Raw genomic sequence first — 19,310 nt, 5'->3', positions numbered from 1 at the left:
TCTATCAAACATTTAGAGAAGAGCTAACACCTATCCTTCTCAAACTCTTCCAAAATATAGCAGAGGGAGGAACACACCCAAACTCATTCTACAAAGCCACCATCACCCTGATACCAGACAAAGATGTCTCAAAAAAAGTAAACTACTGGCCAATATCACTGATGAACATAGATGAAAACTCGTCAACAAAATACTAACAAACAGAATCCAACAGCACATTAAAAGGATCGTACACCATGATCAAGTGGGGTTTATCCCAGGAATACAAGAATTCTTCAATATATGCAAATCAATCAATGTGATAAACCATATTAACAAACTGAAGGAGAAAAACCATATGATCATCTCAATAGATGCAGAAAAAGATTTCAACAAAATTCAACACCCATTTATGACAAAAACCCTCCAGAAAGTAGGCATAGAGGGAACTTACCTCAGCATAATAAAGGCCTTATATGACAAACCCACAGCCAACATTTTTCTCAGTGGTGAAAAACTGAAACCATTTCCTCTACGATCAGGAACAAGACAAGGTTGTCCACTCTCACCACTATTATTCAACATAGTTTTGGAAGTTTTAGCCACAGCAATCAGAGAAGAAAAAGAAATAAAAGGAATCCAAATTGGAAAAGAAGAAATAAAGCTGTCACTGTTTGCAGATGATATGATACTATACATAGAGAATCCTAAAGATGCTACCAGAAAATGACTAGAACTAATCAATGAATTTGGTAAAGTAGCAGGATACAAAATTAATGCACAGAAATCTCTCACATTCCTATACACTAATGATGAAAAATCTGAAAGAGAAATTAAGGAAACACTCCCATTTACCACTGCAACAAAAAGAATAAAATACCTAGGAATAAACCTACCTAAGGAGAAAAAAGACCTGTATGCAGAAAACTATAAGACACTGATGAAACAAATTAAAGACGATACAAACAGATGGAGAGATATACCATGTTCTTGGATTGGAAGAATCAGCATTGTGAAAATGACTATACTACCCAAAGCAATCTACAGATTCAATGCAATCCCTTTCAAACTACCAGTGGCATTTTTCACAGAACTAGAACAAAAAATTTCACAATTTGTATGGAAACACAAAAGATCCTGAATAGCCAAAGCAATCTTGAGAAAGAAAAACGGAGCTGGAGGAATCAGGCTCCCTGACTTCAGACTATACTACAAAGCTACAGTAATCAAGACAGTATGGTATGGTATGGTACTGGCACAAAAACAGAAATATAGATCAATGGAACACGATAGAAAGCCCAGAGATAAACCCACACACATATGGTCACCTTATCTTTGATAAAGGAGGCAAGAACATACAATGGAGAAAAGACAACCTCTTCAATAAGTGGTGCTGGGAAAACTGGACAGCTACATGTAAAAGAATGAAATTAGAACACTCCCTAACACCATACCCAAACATAAACTCAAAATGGATTAAAGACCTAAATGTAAGACCAGACACTATCAAACTCTTAGAGGAAAACATAGGCAGAACACCCTTTGACATAAATCACAGCAAGATCCTTTTTGACCCACCTCCTAGAGAAATGGAAATAAAAACAAAAATAAACAAATGGGACCTAATGAAACTTAAAAGCTTTTGCACAGCAAAGGAAACCATAAACAAGACGAAAAGACAACCCTCAGAATGGGAGAAAATATTTGTAAATGAAGTAACTGACAAAGGGTTAATCTCCAAAATGTATAAGCACCTCATGCAGCTCAATATCAAAAAAACAAACAATCGAATCCAAAAATGGGCAGAAGACCTAAATACACATTTCTCCAAAGAAGATATACAGATTGCCAACAAACTCATGAAAGGATGCTCAGCATCAGGAGTCATTAGAGAAATGCAAATCAAAACTACAATGAGGTATCATCTCACACCGGTCAGAATGGCCATCACCAGAAAATCTACAGACAATAAGTGCTGGAGAGGGTGTGGAGAAAAGGGAACCCTCTTGCACTCTTGGTGGGAATGTAAATTGATACAGCCACTATGGAGAACAGTATGAAGGTTCCTTAAAAAACTAAAAATAGAACTACCACACTGCCCAGGAATCCCACTACTGGGCATATACCCTGAGAAAACCATAGTTCAAAAAGAGTCATGTACCAAAATGTTCATTGCAGCTCTATTTACAATAGCCAGGACATGGAAGCAACCTAAGTGTCCATCATCGGATGAATGGATAAAGAAGATGTGGCACATATATACAATGGAATATTACTCAGCCATAAAAAGAAGCAAAACTGAGTTATTTGTAGTGAGGTGGATGGACCTAGAGTCTGTCATACAGAGTGAAGTAAGTCAGAAAGAGAAAAATAAATACCGTATGCTAACACATATATATGGAATCTAAAAACAACCAAAAAAAATGGTTTTGAAGAACCTAGGGGCAGGAGAGGAATAAAGACACACATGTAGAGAATGGACTTGAGGACATGGGGAGGGGGAAGGGTAAGCTGGGACGAAGTGAGAGAGTGGCACGGACTTATATACACTGCCAAAAGTAACATAGATAGCTAGTGGGAAGCAGCCGCATAGTACAGGGAGATCAGCTGGGTGCTTTGTGACCACCTAGAGGGGTGGGATAGGGAGGGTGGGAGGGAGATGCAAGAGGGAGGAGATATGGGGATATATGTATATGTATAGCTGATTCACTTTGTTATAAAGCAGAAACTAACACACCATTGTAAAGCAATTATACTCCAATAAAGATGTTTAAAAAAAAACTTGTTTGAACTAATAAATAAATAAATAAATAGACTTTTTTTTCCCCTCGAATATATAGAGGTTCCACCCGTTTTTTCGTATTGTCTCACTATTTCTTTGTCTAACCTCTCCTGGAAAATTTGTGTGGATACTGGAACTTCGGCATTCCTCTTGAATTCAAACATGTTTGGCTGGTTCTCTCTGCAGCTCCCCGAATCCCTTCCACTAGATGACTTTTTGTACCAGTAGCCTGAAGGTTTTCATAGACACCTCTGATTTAAGGCAGGAAAATCCTATGTACTTTCCAGGTTGAGTCTTACTTGGAAACTGTCACCCTTATGCACAGAGACCCTTCCTTCTTTGTTTCCCATTACCCTCTACCAGGTGTCTTTGGGCTGGAACAACTGGATTTTTAAACACTCCTTCTTCAGTGTTTCACTCTTGGGCAATTTTATGCCCGCCACGTGAGTCGCAGAATCAGGAATAGTGTGAAAAGGGATCTCTGAACTGGTTCATGCTGGGCCTCAGGACCTCTGGAGGACTGTCCAGCTCTGAAGTCCTGACTCCAAACAAACAGGAAGACCCCCTGGGAATCCGATGGCACTAAGAATAGCACTTCAGCACCAGGGAGAGACAGGAGGCACACGCAGCATCAAGGGTCAGAACCCTGAACTAAAATCGGAGAAGGAGCAGACCCCTGGGCAGCCCCTGGACCGGGGCCTAGCAGCTCAGCACCATCAGCAGACCCCAATTTCTCTGGAAGCCACACCCAGGAGGCTGGACTCCGAGAACCTGACCAACAGCCAGGTCCAGCTGGAAATCTGACAGCGAGGGAAATTTGGCAGCGAAATCTGAACCATTCCCTAAAAATGAATCACCTTGGGGGAGAAATATCAAACTGATCTTGAGGGTTCAGGATATTGGCTTCCTATAGAAAGACTGGTGCCCATTCACACTCCTTATGATTTTTTTTTAATTATGTAGAAAGTTGTAAAGGGGGTGGGGGCAGGGGGGAGGAGTAGAAAGCACTTATATTCACAAATCCAGCAAAGCTGATGAAAGGATCGAAATGTGCTAATAGTACAGTCCAAACAGATGTCTCAATGACCTGGCCTCGGAGAACCAGGCACAAGCCCAGAATGGCTAGCTTTTCTAAGTCCTCCCCTGAGCAGCTCCGGATAATGAAAAAGAGATGGGAAAACTGTCGTTAAAGGAAAAGGAAAGGAGAGAGGGACTTTCTGCCCGCTGAGAGTTTCAGAAGGTCTTAGAAATGGACGGGGTAGGGCATGCTTTGTGCTGCAAGAAGATACGGAGCTTGAGATTAGATCCAACTTCCAGGGAAACAGCCCCTGGGGAACGACAGTGAGGGTCCCGCAGGAACCAGTACACATTTGGGAGCTCAGGGAGAGCTTCTGGGTCATGGTGACTTTCTCAGATACAGCCTCCATTAGGTTGTAACTGGGTGAACTGGACCACTCTGACCCTCTGTTTCATCATCTAAAGAACTAGTATAGTGACCGCTACCAGACAGCACTGCCTGAGATAATGTGGGTGAAGCAGCTAGTACAGTGCCTGACACACAACTGCTACTGGGTAGAGGTGAATTGTGTTAAGACTCCACCATCTTCTAGAACAGCCCAAAACCTCAGTGCATTACCCCAGTGGAAGTTTAGTTCTTGCTCACAAAATTCAAAACAGGTGTTCTTTTCTGGCAAGCTACTTCCATGCACACAGCCAGGCTGGAAGCTGTCCAAGGTTGCCCCATAAAGCACCGGGTGGACCCTCGGGTCAGGGGCATGCCACAGCACAGGCAAGGACGTGGAGACAGTGGCATCGTCTGACAAAGAACAGGTCTCAGAAAGAGGTCCACAGCTGTCTCAGGTCAGGAATGCAGCTCAGACCACGCCTTGCTGAACACAAAGTCAGGACAGATGACCTAACATCTGTTTGGTTCTAGTTCCTTTGTGGAAATAATGTGTAAAAAACTGTACACAGACGTTACATCAATTCTTGCACATTTTAGACCAAAAGGTACCCAGAGTCCACACTTCATTTCCTCTGCTGTTGCTCTGGTCTTGGTCACCATCGCCTGAATTTCTTCCATGGCCTCACCACCGATGTCACCACCCCATCACTGGTGTCACCGCCTCATTGCTCTGAGGTCTTGTCCACACAGAGCAGCTAGTGGATCCTGTAGAGTTCAAGGACGTTCCTGTCGGTCCCTTGATGGAGCTGCTGAACGATGGCTCCATGTCACTGAGTAAAAGCCGGTAGGTCAACCCGGGCCACCAATGGCCCCTGGGTCCCCGCTCTCACTTGACAGAACCCAGCCCATGGCCCTCTCCTCCATCTGATGAACACTCTTTGCTGTAGGGGTCCCATCTGCCCCGAGCTCTCTCCTCAGTTTCCCTCTTGGCTCCTCCCTCACCATCTTCAGGTGTTTTTCAAAGTCTCCTTCTCAGCGAGGCCCACGGTGATCGCGCTACTGAAACATGGTCGCTGCCCCAGCACAGCACTGCCTGCCCCCTACCCCGCCTTCCCTGCCCCGCCTCCCCTGCCCCACCTTCCCTGCCCCAGAGCCTCGCCGCCTCCTGCAAAAGCACGTCCACCATTTGCTGCTTCTTCACGGTCCTTGCATTCTCTCTGTCTCCCACCAGCAGAATGTAAGCCCCTCGGGGGTAGGGATCCTGTATGGTTTGTTCAACACTTTATCCTAAAGGCCCAGAGGAACACATACAATGTGTTCAGGTGTCAAATGAATTAGTGTAACCAATTGTGTCCATTGAACAAGGCAGAATTATGTGGAAATGGGGTCTTAGTGTGAGATGCAAAATCAGCCTGATTTTCCAGGGGTGGAATGAACCCATTAATGACTCCTCCACTCTATTTTATAACTAACATTGGGGTAAAATGCAACTTCAAGATTAGGGTCTAGACACTGGCAAGGGAAAGTGCTGTAGCTGGGTAGGGGACATGTCTGGTGGCCAAATGGGGTTTCTAGGACCACAGCCCTCCCTCCAGTGGTGTTTGATTCTGCACATCTGAGCATCCCTGGGTGTGGATGTAAGCTGTGGCCACAGGTGACGTGTGTGCCCTCAAGCTCTCCTAAAGTCCACGTTTTCTCTTCCTGGGGACCAGCACATGCTAACTGCACAAGGGCAGGGTAAGAAACCAAGGGAATTGGAAAGGCGGCTGCGGTTATTTTTCTCCTCAGCTCTCCCCACGTCTTCATGCTTTATAGATGCTTTTGTGTTGTCTGGTTCCCCCAGAAGGTCAGTTCCAACAGAACTGCATTTCCGGAGCCTAGACCTGGATCTAGCACATGACACATGTTCAGTAAACACTTGTGGAACAAAGGAAGGAAGGAAGGAAGGATGAGTGGTTAAGTGCATCCACACGACACCGATTATAAAACAATTAAAATTTATGAATACTGCAATTCGTATATAAAAATATCTTCAAGTTGAAAATAACTGTTTGATAAGGGTAACACACGGGTTTATTTTAGAAAACAAATTTAAGTGTAGGAACATTTAAAGAACGTTTAAATCACCACGCCAGAAACAACCACTGCTTAAATTTTGTTGTATTTGCTTTTGTTATTTTCCTTCACAAAAGGGAAATATGTGTGTGTGCATGTGCACCTATATATGAAACTATCATATTAAATATACAGATTTGTATCTTTTTAACATCATATCATATATATCAACTGATTAACGGCATCGACCATTTACCAGCATTATGATGTATTTTTTAATTAAATTTTATTGGAGTATAATTGCTTTACAATTTTGTGTTAGTTTCTACTGTACAACAAAGTGAATCAGGTATCTGTATACATATATCCTCTTTTTTAGTTTTCCTTCCCATTTAGGTCACCACAGAGCACTGAGCAGAGTTCCCTGTGCTGTACAGTAGGTTCTCATTAGTTACCTATTTTATACATAGTAGTGTATATATATCAATCACATTAGTGGCTATGTTTTTCTTTTGTTGGTGAAGCAGGATATATGTAAGCATCCTTTTCTTGCTGGCCATTCTGATGATCTCGAATTCATTTTTGTCATTGCAAATAAAGCCATATCCTTAAACATAAATTTTTGTGCATCTCCGATTGTTTCCTTAGGATACATTTACTGGGAGAAAAGTCATGATAACTTTAAATGCTGTTCATTTGCGCACACTGCTGGATGGGGTTATGGGAATGATGACCATCATGAGTGTGGTGAGGGTTCTGTGCGTGTATTCATTTGTCAAAACTCATCAAGCAGCACACAGAAGTGGATGCATTTTATTGTACGTAAAGTTTAAATGTGATGGGGTGAACCGACCCCACGTGAACAGTGCAGGAAGCAAGATGCCCACCATTCCGCCCTCTCTCGGGCTTTGGTTTTCCAAGTCGAAGTGCCTCCACCGAGGGGAAGACCTGAAAACTGCTGCAAGGATGGAGGGAATCTTAAGCAGCAGGGGGAAGGAAGAGGAGGGGAAACTTGAGGTCGCTGTTGGGGGAGAGGAACTTTGGGGCTGAGACAGCTTGTTAAAGGGTGTGTGTATAAAGTCAAACCATGGACATGTGATGAGTCTTCTCCCCCATCCCCTCGAGGAGCCTTCAGTCACTAACGTGTGGTGAGGCAGACTCACACACACTAGTGGGGTGCCTTGGGGTGCCGAGGCTCACTTCTAGGAAATCGAGGGGCAGGAGGAAAAGCAGTGTTCAGCCTGCACTAGAGATCTGGGGTTCAGAGCTCTCCACTCATCAAGTTCCTACACGAGGCTGGTGGTGGGTGCCTGGTGGGTCCTGTTTTCCCAGAGTTGACGGCCAAGGGCCCCAGCTTAGAGCACAGTAACCAGTCACTAATGAGGTAGAACAGGGCCAAGGGAGAGGTTGCCGGGGCCTTTCGAGAGCAACGAAGTGCTTATGAAGAGACCACGCTCTTCCCTCACCCCCTGGTGGGAGTGGGGAGGAAGGGATTCACTCCCTGCGGCGTCAGGAAGGGGCGTCCACTGGACCCTGTCCCTGAAGACAAAGAAACACTCAAGAGTTGGAGATGATGGTCTGAATCATTCCTTCCCACCACCACCAAGTCAGGGGCTGGAGACCAGCTCTCAACTGACCATGTTCCTGACTCCTGAACCCGCAGGACCCCTGACCCCTGGTTGAGTGGAAAGAGGGATGTGACAGTTGATGTGGCAAGGTCATGAGCGTTTCCTATGGATTAAGTGACCCGAGAAGGTGGCTGGACTTGAGCCAACTGGCTTACACTGCTCTCCAAGAGGATGCTCTCCTGCGCAAAGACACCAGCCCCGAGGGTCTACGAGGAGGACGACCCCCAGTAGGGGGCTGTGAGGGGAGGAAGAGGTGCACAGAACTGCCAGGCTCGGGCCCCCCAGGTTCCGCCAGAGGACCGACATACACCCCGAAAGAGTCAGCATGGGACCCTGCCACGGAAAGGAGTCAAGGAGAGAACAGAAGCCAACAGAAAGTCAGCTCCAAGTTCACCTCTGGAGCCTGGGAAGGAGCTCCAGCCCAGAACTCCACAGGCTTGGGGAGTAAAAAGGAAGGTGGGAGGGAACAAGCCATGGGCTTCTCCACTCTAATCATCCAGTACCTGCGCTGGTCTACAGGGAAAAGGCTCTGCACAGCATCTGGGATTTAAGTTTTGAAATGAATAGGACCCAGCCTGAAGATCCAGTAGTGATGGTTTCAATAACCAATGCCGACGAGGAAGTGACAACATTCAGTTGAAATCTCTTAACTACAGCTGCTACCTTGCTGTTAACAGTGGATCGACAGATCAGAGTTGGGAACTGGTATTGGAAACCCTAAGACTGTGTTATGGGTTGAATTGTGCCCCTCCCCCCCAAAAGATATGCTGAAGTCTTAACCCCCAGGACCTCAGGATGTGACCTTATTTGGAAATAGGGTCGTTGCAGATATAGTTAGATAAGATGAGGTTATACCAGAGCAGGGTGGGTCCCTAATCCAGTTTGACTGGTGTCCTTATAAGAAGATGACCATGTGAAGACAGAGGCAGAGATTGGAATCACTTGCCTACAAGTCAAGGAATCACAAGAAAGTAGGAAGAAGCAAGGAAGGATTGCCCTACGGGTTTCCGAGGCAGCATGGCACTGCCAACACCTTGATTTTGGACTTCCAGCCTCCTGAGCTGTGAGAGAATAAATTTCTATTGTTTTAAGCCACCTGGATTGTGGCACTTGGTTATGGCAGCCCCAGGACAAATGCACACAGACTGTCCCATCCACTACACCAGTGAAGCTGCCTTTCCTAATCCCCCTGCAAATGTTTCTCTGCTCCAATGGGATGGGATGCACTTGGCTTGACTACCCACAGCCTGAGGGGAGGCACGCAGGCCTGTTTCTGTGGAAGGGGGCTGTTCCTGTGGGGCTGGAGAGAAAAATCTCTAAGAAAGTCACAGAAGGCACATTTCCCGCCCAGTCTGAGTACCTGTTTGAAAGGAATTCATGACCATCACGGGGCTCTTGGTAGTTCCATTGGCTTGGCCTCATGCTAAAAAGGGGGCCTTTCAAAGGTGGGGAGGCAGTCAGCATGACCTAGAGGGCAGACGTGGTCCAGGAGCCCCCTGACTGTGAGAGCTTCTCAGGAGTCCTCAAAGCCATGCAATCTACCCCGGGCTGCCCTGATATTCAACCAGTCTCTCTTCATCCCTACAAGGTGCCAGTAAGCTCAAATCCCCAACGCCTTGGATTGTGAAATGCTGAGTCTTCCCCCAGATTCCTGCAGATTCCAGCAGAGGGGTCCTCTGCCCACAGCATCTTCCTTCCATCTCTGCCTTTGGCTACATTCTCTGACACACCGACTCAGGGACAAAGCTCAGTTCTTCCTCCAATTGCTATGCAGATGTGCTCGCTTTGAGCGCATTTGTGAATTTAGAAATTGCACCCAAAGATCTGGGTGGAAATCACAAGGAGTGGTCTCTGTGACTACCCAGACTCTCCCCACCCATCATCTCCATGGCTCTACACACCCTCTCCCTCCTCCTACCTCCCTCTGATCAATAGATTGACTGACAGATCCTTCCCCATCTTACATAAAACAGTTCTGTCCACGCCCAAGGTCCCTAGAGCTCGGCCAGAAGCACTTGTCAGAGTAGATGTGTTTTATCAAACAAATTCAGTTTCCTTCCCAAGTGGAATTCAGGTACCACCTGAATATGTATTTATTTGTTTCTTGTGTTATTTCTGAAGACAGGAGCAAAATGGTCTTTAAAGAAAAAAGAAACTTTATGCTTCATCTTTGAGACTCCAGAAAGGGGACTGGGGAGTCCTGGGCCAATGACATCCCACCTCTCAGCCACTGTAGGCAAGAGCCAAGGGAACCCCAAGGAAACAATTATCTTAAAGAGGCAGGGAAGGAGGCCACATCTCTGGGACACAGCTAGAAGTTAAAGGAGAGCATGAAAGCCAGCCTGGTTCTTAAGACTAGGAAGACTCCAGAGGCCCAAAGCAAGGAACGTGACCCACCCAGCCATGGAGAGCTGGATCCACCGGGTTTCCCACTGTCGATAGAGCGCCCTTGCCCCTTCACTGGAAATCAAAGGGTGGTACCCAAGACTGTGGGCCTGAACGGACTCCAATTCCCCTGTCCTGGGGTGATTCTGACAACAGTTGCTAGGGAAACGACACAGCCAAGAACACCAAACCCACAACACTTTCAATATACTTTATTAAAAAGTTTCTTTGTATAAATTTCCTAAAAATTTTAAAATTAAAATTAACCCCCCCCCCAAAAAAACAACACAGACACAACATTAGAGGAATGCCAAAAAAATCTTCTCTATTGTGACTTTCTTTTCATTCTTTAATTAAGGCATTGGTCCCACAGCAGTGCACAAAGATTAGGGGATTTTGCTTCCTTCTAACTAGATTGTTTGTTAGAAGCTCTAGAAAAAGGAAATTAGCTCAAAATCTAATCCAGGAAATTGGGGGGGAAATGGAAAAGTTAGACTCTTGTTTTTTCTCCATACATAGGCTTTCCATCTAAAGTCATGCTTAATTAAGAGGGGAAAAAAATGAACCAAGCAGAAGTATATAGAGTAGCTGTGAAATCGGGGGTTATTTTCTAGATCTTACACTTGCCTGTAACAGGCATAACATGAAACTCCAGAGGGAATTTGAATTTATAGGAATGTTCACATAAACACCAGCAGTGGATAACTATTACACAACGTTCAAAGTATACGATGTAATTGCCCCGAGACAAAGAGGGTTGACTCCACAGACACATTTAGCACCATATTGATAGGTCATGCAGCAGACGTTTCCTCCCAAGTTCGAGTGTAAATCAAAGCATGAAATGGTACAGTGCAAGGGAATCTATACCCAGAGCTTCTACAAAGATGACTGGCGATGGCTGACTCCTTCTTCTTCAAGAGGTATGTGTCACTGGTCGGCCACGCTTAGGTCCCAATCGCAGCAATGACTCCGGGCTTGATAAGCACTGGGAGGCGGGTGAGGGTGGAAAGGAAGAGGAGGGGGAAAGTCACATTACTGACCCAAAAGGACACTGTATTTCTCATGAAAATACCCATGGCCTCTGGCTTCCATCACCAATCTCACTTTTCAGTTCACTTCCTTCAATGGCTCCCCTGGAGCTTCTTGGCCTGGGGTTTGGGGCTCTCTGTGCCATCTGAGCCCTTTCTCTCCCCTGGCATCACCTGCCTGGCCTTTAAGCAAACCCAGGGCTCCCATTCCGCACTGGCCCCAGACTCTCTGTATAGCTGCTCTGATTTTATTACCAATCACGTTGCCCAGCATAATGGAGTTATCACATGGCCTGGCGGTCAACATTATTATTTAGAGGAAGCAAGATTATTTAAAGATGAATAGACTATATAGCAGTTATTATTAATTGTTCATTATATTATTTTCCTAATAACCATGTCTGTTACAATATTTTATGAATAACAGAAACTTAGTAATATTTCTGAAGGGTGAGGAGTGGTCCACCATATGTTTCTTCATTGGCAAAAATACAAGTATACAAGTATGTTTTTAGGAAACCATAATAACTCAGAAGATTAACCCCACGTGTTTTATTTGTACACCTTCCTCATCTGAAAATCCAATTTATCTTCTTTTTCAAATCTATCATCATCATTATCATTCAAATATCTTTAAAAGGTGAATTATTGGCCTGGATCCCTTACCTGCAAAAACCACCAACACAAAAGAAGAATCACTTACCAGGAGGGCAAACCTTTTCACATTCATCCTGCGAATCAAATCTGTTTTCATTTCCACCACAACCTCCGTACCAGAATCTGGCGCAGCTTTCAGTAACGGAATCATAGTACCATTTTAATATAAAGTCCCTGCAAGTTCCTTCTTCTTTTGGCAACTTACATATATCTTGAAGAACAAGATGGGGAAAGAGGGTTAATGAGAACGTGTAAGTTACTGTGCTCCCAGCGTGAGGGGCTGAAGGTCTCATCACAGTGCTGTCAGAGAGAGAAAACAGAAGAGTTTCCAGGAGGAAAACTTCCTTTACCTCCCCAAGCTTCAGTTTCCTTACTGTCAAATGGACATAATAATCACCTACAGATCTGAGAGCAATAAATACAATCTTATCAATGAAAGGACTTCATAAACTACACTTGGAATCCCAAATGTTGGCAATTATTATTGGATGATTTCAGATTAAATGAACTGTGTTTTCCCCTTTCCAATCACTGGGTCACTTAGTCTCCAGTTCTTTCAATGCTCAACCCCCGGAGAAGAAACCTAATTTTAAAACCTTGGAGTTTTCTACTCCTTGGCAAAATAGCAATTAAGTTCTGTTAGAATGTCATTCAAAAACAAGACTCTCCATTTCACTACAAGCCAGGTAGATTAAAAACAAAAGTCAAAGTGCAAAAAGAAAATCCTTTATGAATATGTGTGTAGGGACTTCCCTGGAGGCACAGTGGTCAAGAATCCACCTGCCAATGCAGGGGACACGGGTTCGAGCTCTGGTCTGGGAAGATCCCACATGCCGCGGAGCAACTAAGCCCGTGCGCCACAACTACTGAGCCTGCGCTCTAGAGCCCGCGAGCCACAACTACTGAGCCCACGTGCCACAACTACTGAAGCCCGAGTGCCTAGAGCCCGCGCACCACAGCGAAGAGTAGCCCCCACTTGTCACAACTAGAGAAAGCCCGCACACAGCAACGAAGACCCAATGCAGCCAAAAATAAATAAATAAATAATTTTTTTTAAATGTGTGTATATGCACACATGTGTTGTGTCTGTGTGTGTGTAGCTACTACCTTTGTGGCCAGTCAAATATAACAAGCCAAAAGAAATGCTAACACTGATGCAAAGTTCACAGAAGCAAAAATGTCACATAGCAAAGCTATTTTGAAGACAGAGAAGCATTATTTTTCCAGTTAAGGAAGTTTATGTTTTAAATGCATGCTTCTGATGCAGCCCAGCTGCAGAGTAAAAACTACGTTCTCCACCACGCCTGTAAAGAAAGAAAAGTTTACAGTTCACACACAGTAAAACTTCTGTTTACAGTGTTTTCTGGCAAACTTTAGATCTGGCTGGAAAAGAGAAACATTAATATCAACTGTTATCTGAAAGTTTGAAAAAACGTAAAACAAACCCCTGGAGTGGACAATGTTACATGTCTACATGCGTAACTAACACCCGTGAATCACCGGCCCTCCCCACACAGGGCTGACATTTCCTGGGGCCTTTCCCCCAGCTCCATGGATGGCAGGGGTGGTAGGCATCTTCAGGGATGGTTGGTACCAAGAAGTAAAAGGAAAATCTAGGTCTTCAGGTCTAAAACCAAAGCTCAGGTCAACCATAATGGACCAGACTTCCAGGCACAGGATTGAGGCTCAGAATTGGTCTAAGACGCTACCTGGTGGCTCTGGGGAGGCTGTCACCCCCACCTCCAGGAGGAAGGTGACCCCACACCTACAGCATCTCCGAGTTGCAGACAGTTTCAGAGGCCCAGAAGGCCAGCAGTGCTACCAAGAGCTTTTGAAGACCCAAATGAGGCCAGGATAAAATGATGACAACTTACAAAAACAACTTTCTTCCTCTCAGATGTGCCAACGCTAGAGGAGAAGGCCTGGTTTGAAGGAATGAGGGGACTGAGCAAGGCAAGATCACTCAAGCACCAACACACATCCCGTGTTTACCGGTGGGTCCCCTGTTAGCACGGGAACTTGGCCAAATGGTCGCCTCATCCCCTCCCCTTTCTTCCCCAGAGCATCCCACAGTGGCCCAGGTTGCTTCCACTTTGTTCCAAGTGCACCCAGTCCTGGCCATCTGTGTTTAGCGCTTTGGGTCCTACTCCCCTGTGCTCTTCTGAAGCAACAGAAGTCTCCCCAGACCCAAGGGCACCCAGCCTGGAGGCAGCCCAGCAGCAGGACACTGCTCCCTGACCAACTGGCTTTTCCAACTTCCCTTGACTTTCACCTTCAACCTCCGGCACCAAACTACGGCTCTTGCATTCTACCTCCTTTATTCCAGCAGGAGTCACTGCCAAGACCTTTAAGGTTTACTAATGCAATATAATGACGCTACTACTCTGGACATGTAAATTCTTGGAGAACCAAGAGAAATATGTTAATGTGGGCCTCAACTTTATGCAAAGACAAAAGCCTGGGGTTCTCCTTTTTTTTTTATTTTATTTAATTAATTTATTTATTTACGGCTGTATTGGGTCTTCGTTTCTGTGCAAGGGCTTTCTCCAGTTGTGGCGAGCGGGGGCCACTCTTCATCGCGGTGCGCGGGCCTCTCACTATCGCGGCCTCTCTTGTTGCGGAGCACAGGTTCCAGACGCGCAGGCTCAGTAGTTGTGGCTCACGGGCCCAGTTGCTCCGTGGCATGTGGGATCCTCCCAGACCAGGGCTCGAACCCACGTCGCCTGCATTGGCAGGCAGACTCTCAACCACTGCGCCACCAGGGAAGCCCCTCCATTTTTAAAGCATCAGAATGGGAGGTTTTATGTTCTTAAGAAGAGAAAGTTTTAAACTCCCATCATTTGATTTCTGAGACCCATGCAGGCTGGGCTCACCCAAGCTATGTCTACATATGCTAAAACAACGGTTTCAAAGTCTACAAAATTAAAATGTCCTATAGTCCGAAGAAGGATGGTTTTCCCTAGAACAAGTCTTTGGACATGACAGCTATTTATGTTTCCCTCCAGAAAGAGTTTTCCCCTTGGGGCCCAGCCCTGGGGGAGCCTGGGGTCCTTGATCCAAGAGAAGTGTCTGGCTACACATTCATTGATTTTCTCCTCCTCATACTGAGAACCCAACCAGAGCCTAAGAGACCATGGGGAGTGAAAATTATCACCAACCTTTCCTGGTTCACTTTTGCCTAGAATAACAATGTAAATAAGTTTCATTTTATTTATTTTTTATTTTTTTATTTTTTTAATAAGTTTCAGTTTAGGGCTTCCCTGGTGGCGCAGTGGTTAAGAACCTGCCTGCCAACGCAGGGGACACTGGTTCGAGCCCTGGTCCAGGGAGATCCCATATGCCACGGAGCAACTAAGCCGGTGTGCCACAACTACTGAAGCCCACGTTCCTAGAGCCAGTGCTCCAAAACAACAGAAGCCACTGCAATGAGAAGCCCGCACACTGCAACAAAGAGTAGCCCCCGCTCGCCGCAACTAGAGAAAGCCCGCGCGCAGCAACGAAGACCCAACGCAGTCAAAAATAAATAAATAAATTTATAAAAAATAATAATAATAATAAGTTTCATTTTAAAAGAGAGACTTGAAAGGCTGCCTGATTCAGATCCCCATCTGGTGAAACTTCCTGGTGAAATAGTCAACGGTTACTGGTCTTCAGTGAGCTTCCAAATATGAGAGGAAACTGATGTAAGTGTGATGTCTGGAAAAGCCCTGTCCAAGGAATCCCATGTTCACAGAAACCACAGGAGCCAACCTACATCCTGGAACAACAGCCATGGGGTGGAAGGCACCCAAAGAAACACAGCCTACTTTTGTAATAAAGACGTGTGTGTGTGCACATGTAATATTCATGGGAAAAAAACAGGAAAGATATGCATTGGATCATTAATGGTGGTCATAAATGGCCATCAATACTTTGATTATGGGAATCATATTTTTCTTACATTTTTCTGTATGTTCTGAATTCTTCACAATGAATATCTATTATTTTATTACTAGAAAAAGTGTTTGAAACCAAAAACATGTTGAATTGGAAAATCTTGCCTTTTTTATCAGTTGAGATTTGTATAGTGTCTAAAAGCAGCATATTTTTTTTTAGTTCTGTGATTCTAAAATTATCATTCATTATTTATTTCTTTAAACTTCTTTTTTTAATTGGGGTATAGTAGTTTTACAATGTTGTGTTAGTTTCTACCGTACAGCGAAGTGAAGTAGAGTTCCCTGTGCTATGTAGTAGTTTCTCATTGTTATCTATTTTACACATATTAGTTAGTGTATATATGCCAATCCCAATCTCCCAGTTCATCCCACCCACCCCCTTTCCCCCCTTGGTGTCCATACGTTTATTCTCTATGTCTGTGTCTCTATTTCAAAGCAGCATTTTTAAAGGCATCAATTTGACATTTTCCAAACCAGCAAGTTATCAATATTTAAGTTCTTTCTTAAGCAAAATCGTGGGAGCTGAGAGGAGGGGAAAGGGTTTAGGCTGCAGTTGTGAATATGTGTAAATATGTTCCTCATTAGTTTAATGGTTTCAAAATAAGAAGAAGGTTTAATTGCCTTAGGATCAGACATTGTTGACATGATATAAAGTGCTTCCAAACCTCTGAAGCAGATACAATTGTCAGGAATGAATAAAACTTTCCTGTGTCTACATTTTGCATGTGGATTGGCTCAAAAGGTACCAAAGAAACTTTTTTTGTACTTTTAACTTTATTTTAAATGTAGCTGTAGTTGCATTTTAAATGTAGTTTCAGGTCTTGACCAATAGAGTTTTATTTCATAAGACTTTTATACTTCACAATAAAAAAATACCAAATGCCCTTGGAGACCCGTCATAACCCAAACATGGTAGCTGACTTAGCTACATTCTCATGCAGCAATAAACACACAGCCTTGAAGATGGCTATGTCTCTTCAAAGTAGAGAAAATATTTGTAGCCATTTAATGTACCTCAACTTGTGGGGTTAAGTTAGTTCTTTAAATTATTATCAACATAAAGTCATATATTTGCCCCATCACATCATTCTGTGGCAGCCAATGCTGTATATTCATGGTGGAACAGAGCCAAGCAAATACTGGATTTCATCAAATCTAAGATATCTTAATTTTATAATGTACTATTGTTTTATAATCCACTAAGTAAGAGAAAATGCTGCCAGTAAGCCATGACATGTCATCAACTTCAAGTCACATTTCAATTTCAGAGGTACTACAATGGGGAAAATTGTACATCTTAGAATCGATAAAGTAAGTAAAACATTGGTGAACTTATTTCCTTCCGAGCTGTGTAACTGACCCAGGAATGCCTGATCAGACAAAATATGGTCATTTCTACAGATTGCTAATTTCTAGGGTAAGTAAAAAAGAATGTTACATGTTGTGTTAGTTATTTTTATTCTCTTCTGCACTGAAACATTTCTTCACACATGGGTGGGCCAATAATTTAGGATTCATTCTTTAATATTGTAAAAAGTAAATTTTCTGAGTTAGATTTTTTTTTTTTTTTTGCTGTTTAGAAACTTCAGAGTCTTAGCTTTACTAATCATATGCATGTAAAATATTCATTCAAGTCTTCTTTGGCCAAAAATGAGAAGGAGGATGAGAGAGATGGTAACAAAAACCTAAAACCAACATTAGCAACAACACAGCATCCTCAAAACTAGCAGTCACTAAACATACTGCAAAAATGCCTAGCACAGTCAATGCTTTTTTAAGACTGTGATAAGCACTGAAAGATTTGTTTAATTGCTGCTAACTGCCATTTTCAGGCAGCAAATGTATCTCAGAAAAGTGGGTGTGATTCCCTTAGGTGCTGAGGAAAGCAAAAAGTGGGGTGGGATTTTTCTTTTTGCAGGGCTTGTTTTGTTGAGGAAAATACAAGTATTAACCATTTAAAATGGAATCATGTAGTATTTCAAAGTCTGGAATCCTGAATGGTTAGTAATGATGCTATTGGTTTGCTGTTGTAATCAACCTTCATCTCAAGCTGAGGCCTTACTGCCACACCTCACACTCCGTGTGACACAGGGCCAGGCCTCAGCTGGGGGGACAAAGAATCCCCTCACTAGGCTATCCTCCCATTACATGCCTGTGTCAAATTTCTGGTAAAGAAGTACCTATTAAATGTGAATTTCAAAAGGGGCAAATATTAACATATGAAAACTCAAATATTAGTACTGCTCAATCTTCTCCCTCCTCATTGGATGCCATGAACCAAAGACCTTTTCATTTCACAGGACTTTTGCCCACAAATTCCTGCATAGATTCAAACACTGGTCACCATGTTTCCTAAACCCCAAGTGGTAAACTATGACAAAATTCAGTTCCTAAAGACAGAATCAGAACCCAGTAAATCTTTTATTCATAGAGGTAAAAAAGCAAAGAGAAGTGTCTAGGGAATTCCCTGGCGGTCCAGTGGTTAGGACTCGGTGCTTTCATTGCTGTGGGTCCAGGTTCAATCCCTGGTTGGGGAACTAAGATCCCGCAAGCCACGTGCCGAGGCCAAAAAACAAAAATAGTATCTAGCATTTAAAACTAAGAAAGGAACACATCTCTGTAAGCACAAACCGTGTTTGTGCTTACAGAGATGAACTGTAATGAACTGGTGCTGGAATTAAACTACATTCACGTCCACATATAAAAGCTAGTTTTAAAACTTATTTTTGCCTGAATTGTCTAGAAAATACATCTTTGGAGAAATAATGCATATTGTGGCAATTGATATTTAGATGTGAAATATACATGAAACTACTGAGGAATAATATAGTTAGTATATTTTTTAAAGTTTCATATAAACAATGATTTGTTGTTACTCCTTTTTCTATCTGCAAAAATATGACCATATTAAAATGTTTCACCCCCTGGAAAAAATTTCTAAGATGCTTTGATTATATGGGGGAGGGGTTGGGAGGGAGGAGGGGAAACAAGCTTCCATCTCCTAATTCTGTTTACCCATTTTCAATTTATACATTTTAAAGTAAATATCCAATTAATTTCATTCAAGAAGAGCTTTCAAAATGGTGTGTGTGTACACCTACATATGTTCATTTAGCAAATGTTTATTAAGCGACTTATCTTGGCAAAGTGCTGGGTTTTTCTTTTTTTCAAAGCGCTGTTTTGTTACTTGAAGGCTAGAGATGAATTATGCAGAAACTTGTTCTTAAGAAGAGCAAGTAAGGGACTTCCCTGGTGGTCCAGTGGCTAAGAATCCACCTTCCACAGGTTTGATCCCTGGTCGGGGAACTAAGATCCCACGTGCCGCCACAATTACTGAGCCCACACGCCTCAACTAGAGAGAAGCCCACGTGCCACAACTAAGACCCGACGCAGCCAAAAATAAAAATAAATTAATTAATTAAATAAACAAAAATTTTAAAAAAAAGAAGAGCA

At 43.5% G+C, this 19,310-nt stretch overlaps 1 protein-coding gene across 1 annotated transcript in view; it reads right to left on the bottom strand.

Annotated features, from left to right (window-relative positions):
• Positions 1-10,430: 10,430 nt before the first annotated feature.
• COL6A3 (collagen type VI alpha 3 chain) overlaps positions 10,431-19,310 on the bottom strand; it is a 93,410-nt gene continuing 84,530 nt past the window's right edge. The window contains exons 42-43 of the mRNA XM_082396673.1: positions 11,969-12,133; positions 10,431-11,222 (exon numbers count right to left, since the gene is read on the bottom strand). Coding sequence (XP_082252799.1) covers positions 11,182-11,222; positions 11,969-12,133 — 206 coding nt within the window. The 3' untranslated portion in view covers positions 10,431-11,181. The remainder of the gene's footprint in view (positions 11,223-11,968; positions 12,134-19,310) is intronic.

Source organism: Balaenoptera borealis (genome assembly GCF_965194805.1).
Source record: "Balaenoptera borealis genome assembly, chromosome: 6".
NCBI lineage: Eukaryota > Metazoa > Chordata > Mammalia > Artiodactyla > Balaenopteridae > Balaenoptera > Balaenoptera borealis.
Note: the sequence above shows the minus strand (reverse complement) of the source record. Positions and strands in the feature narration are given on the sequence as shown.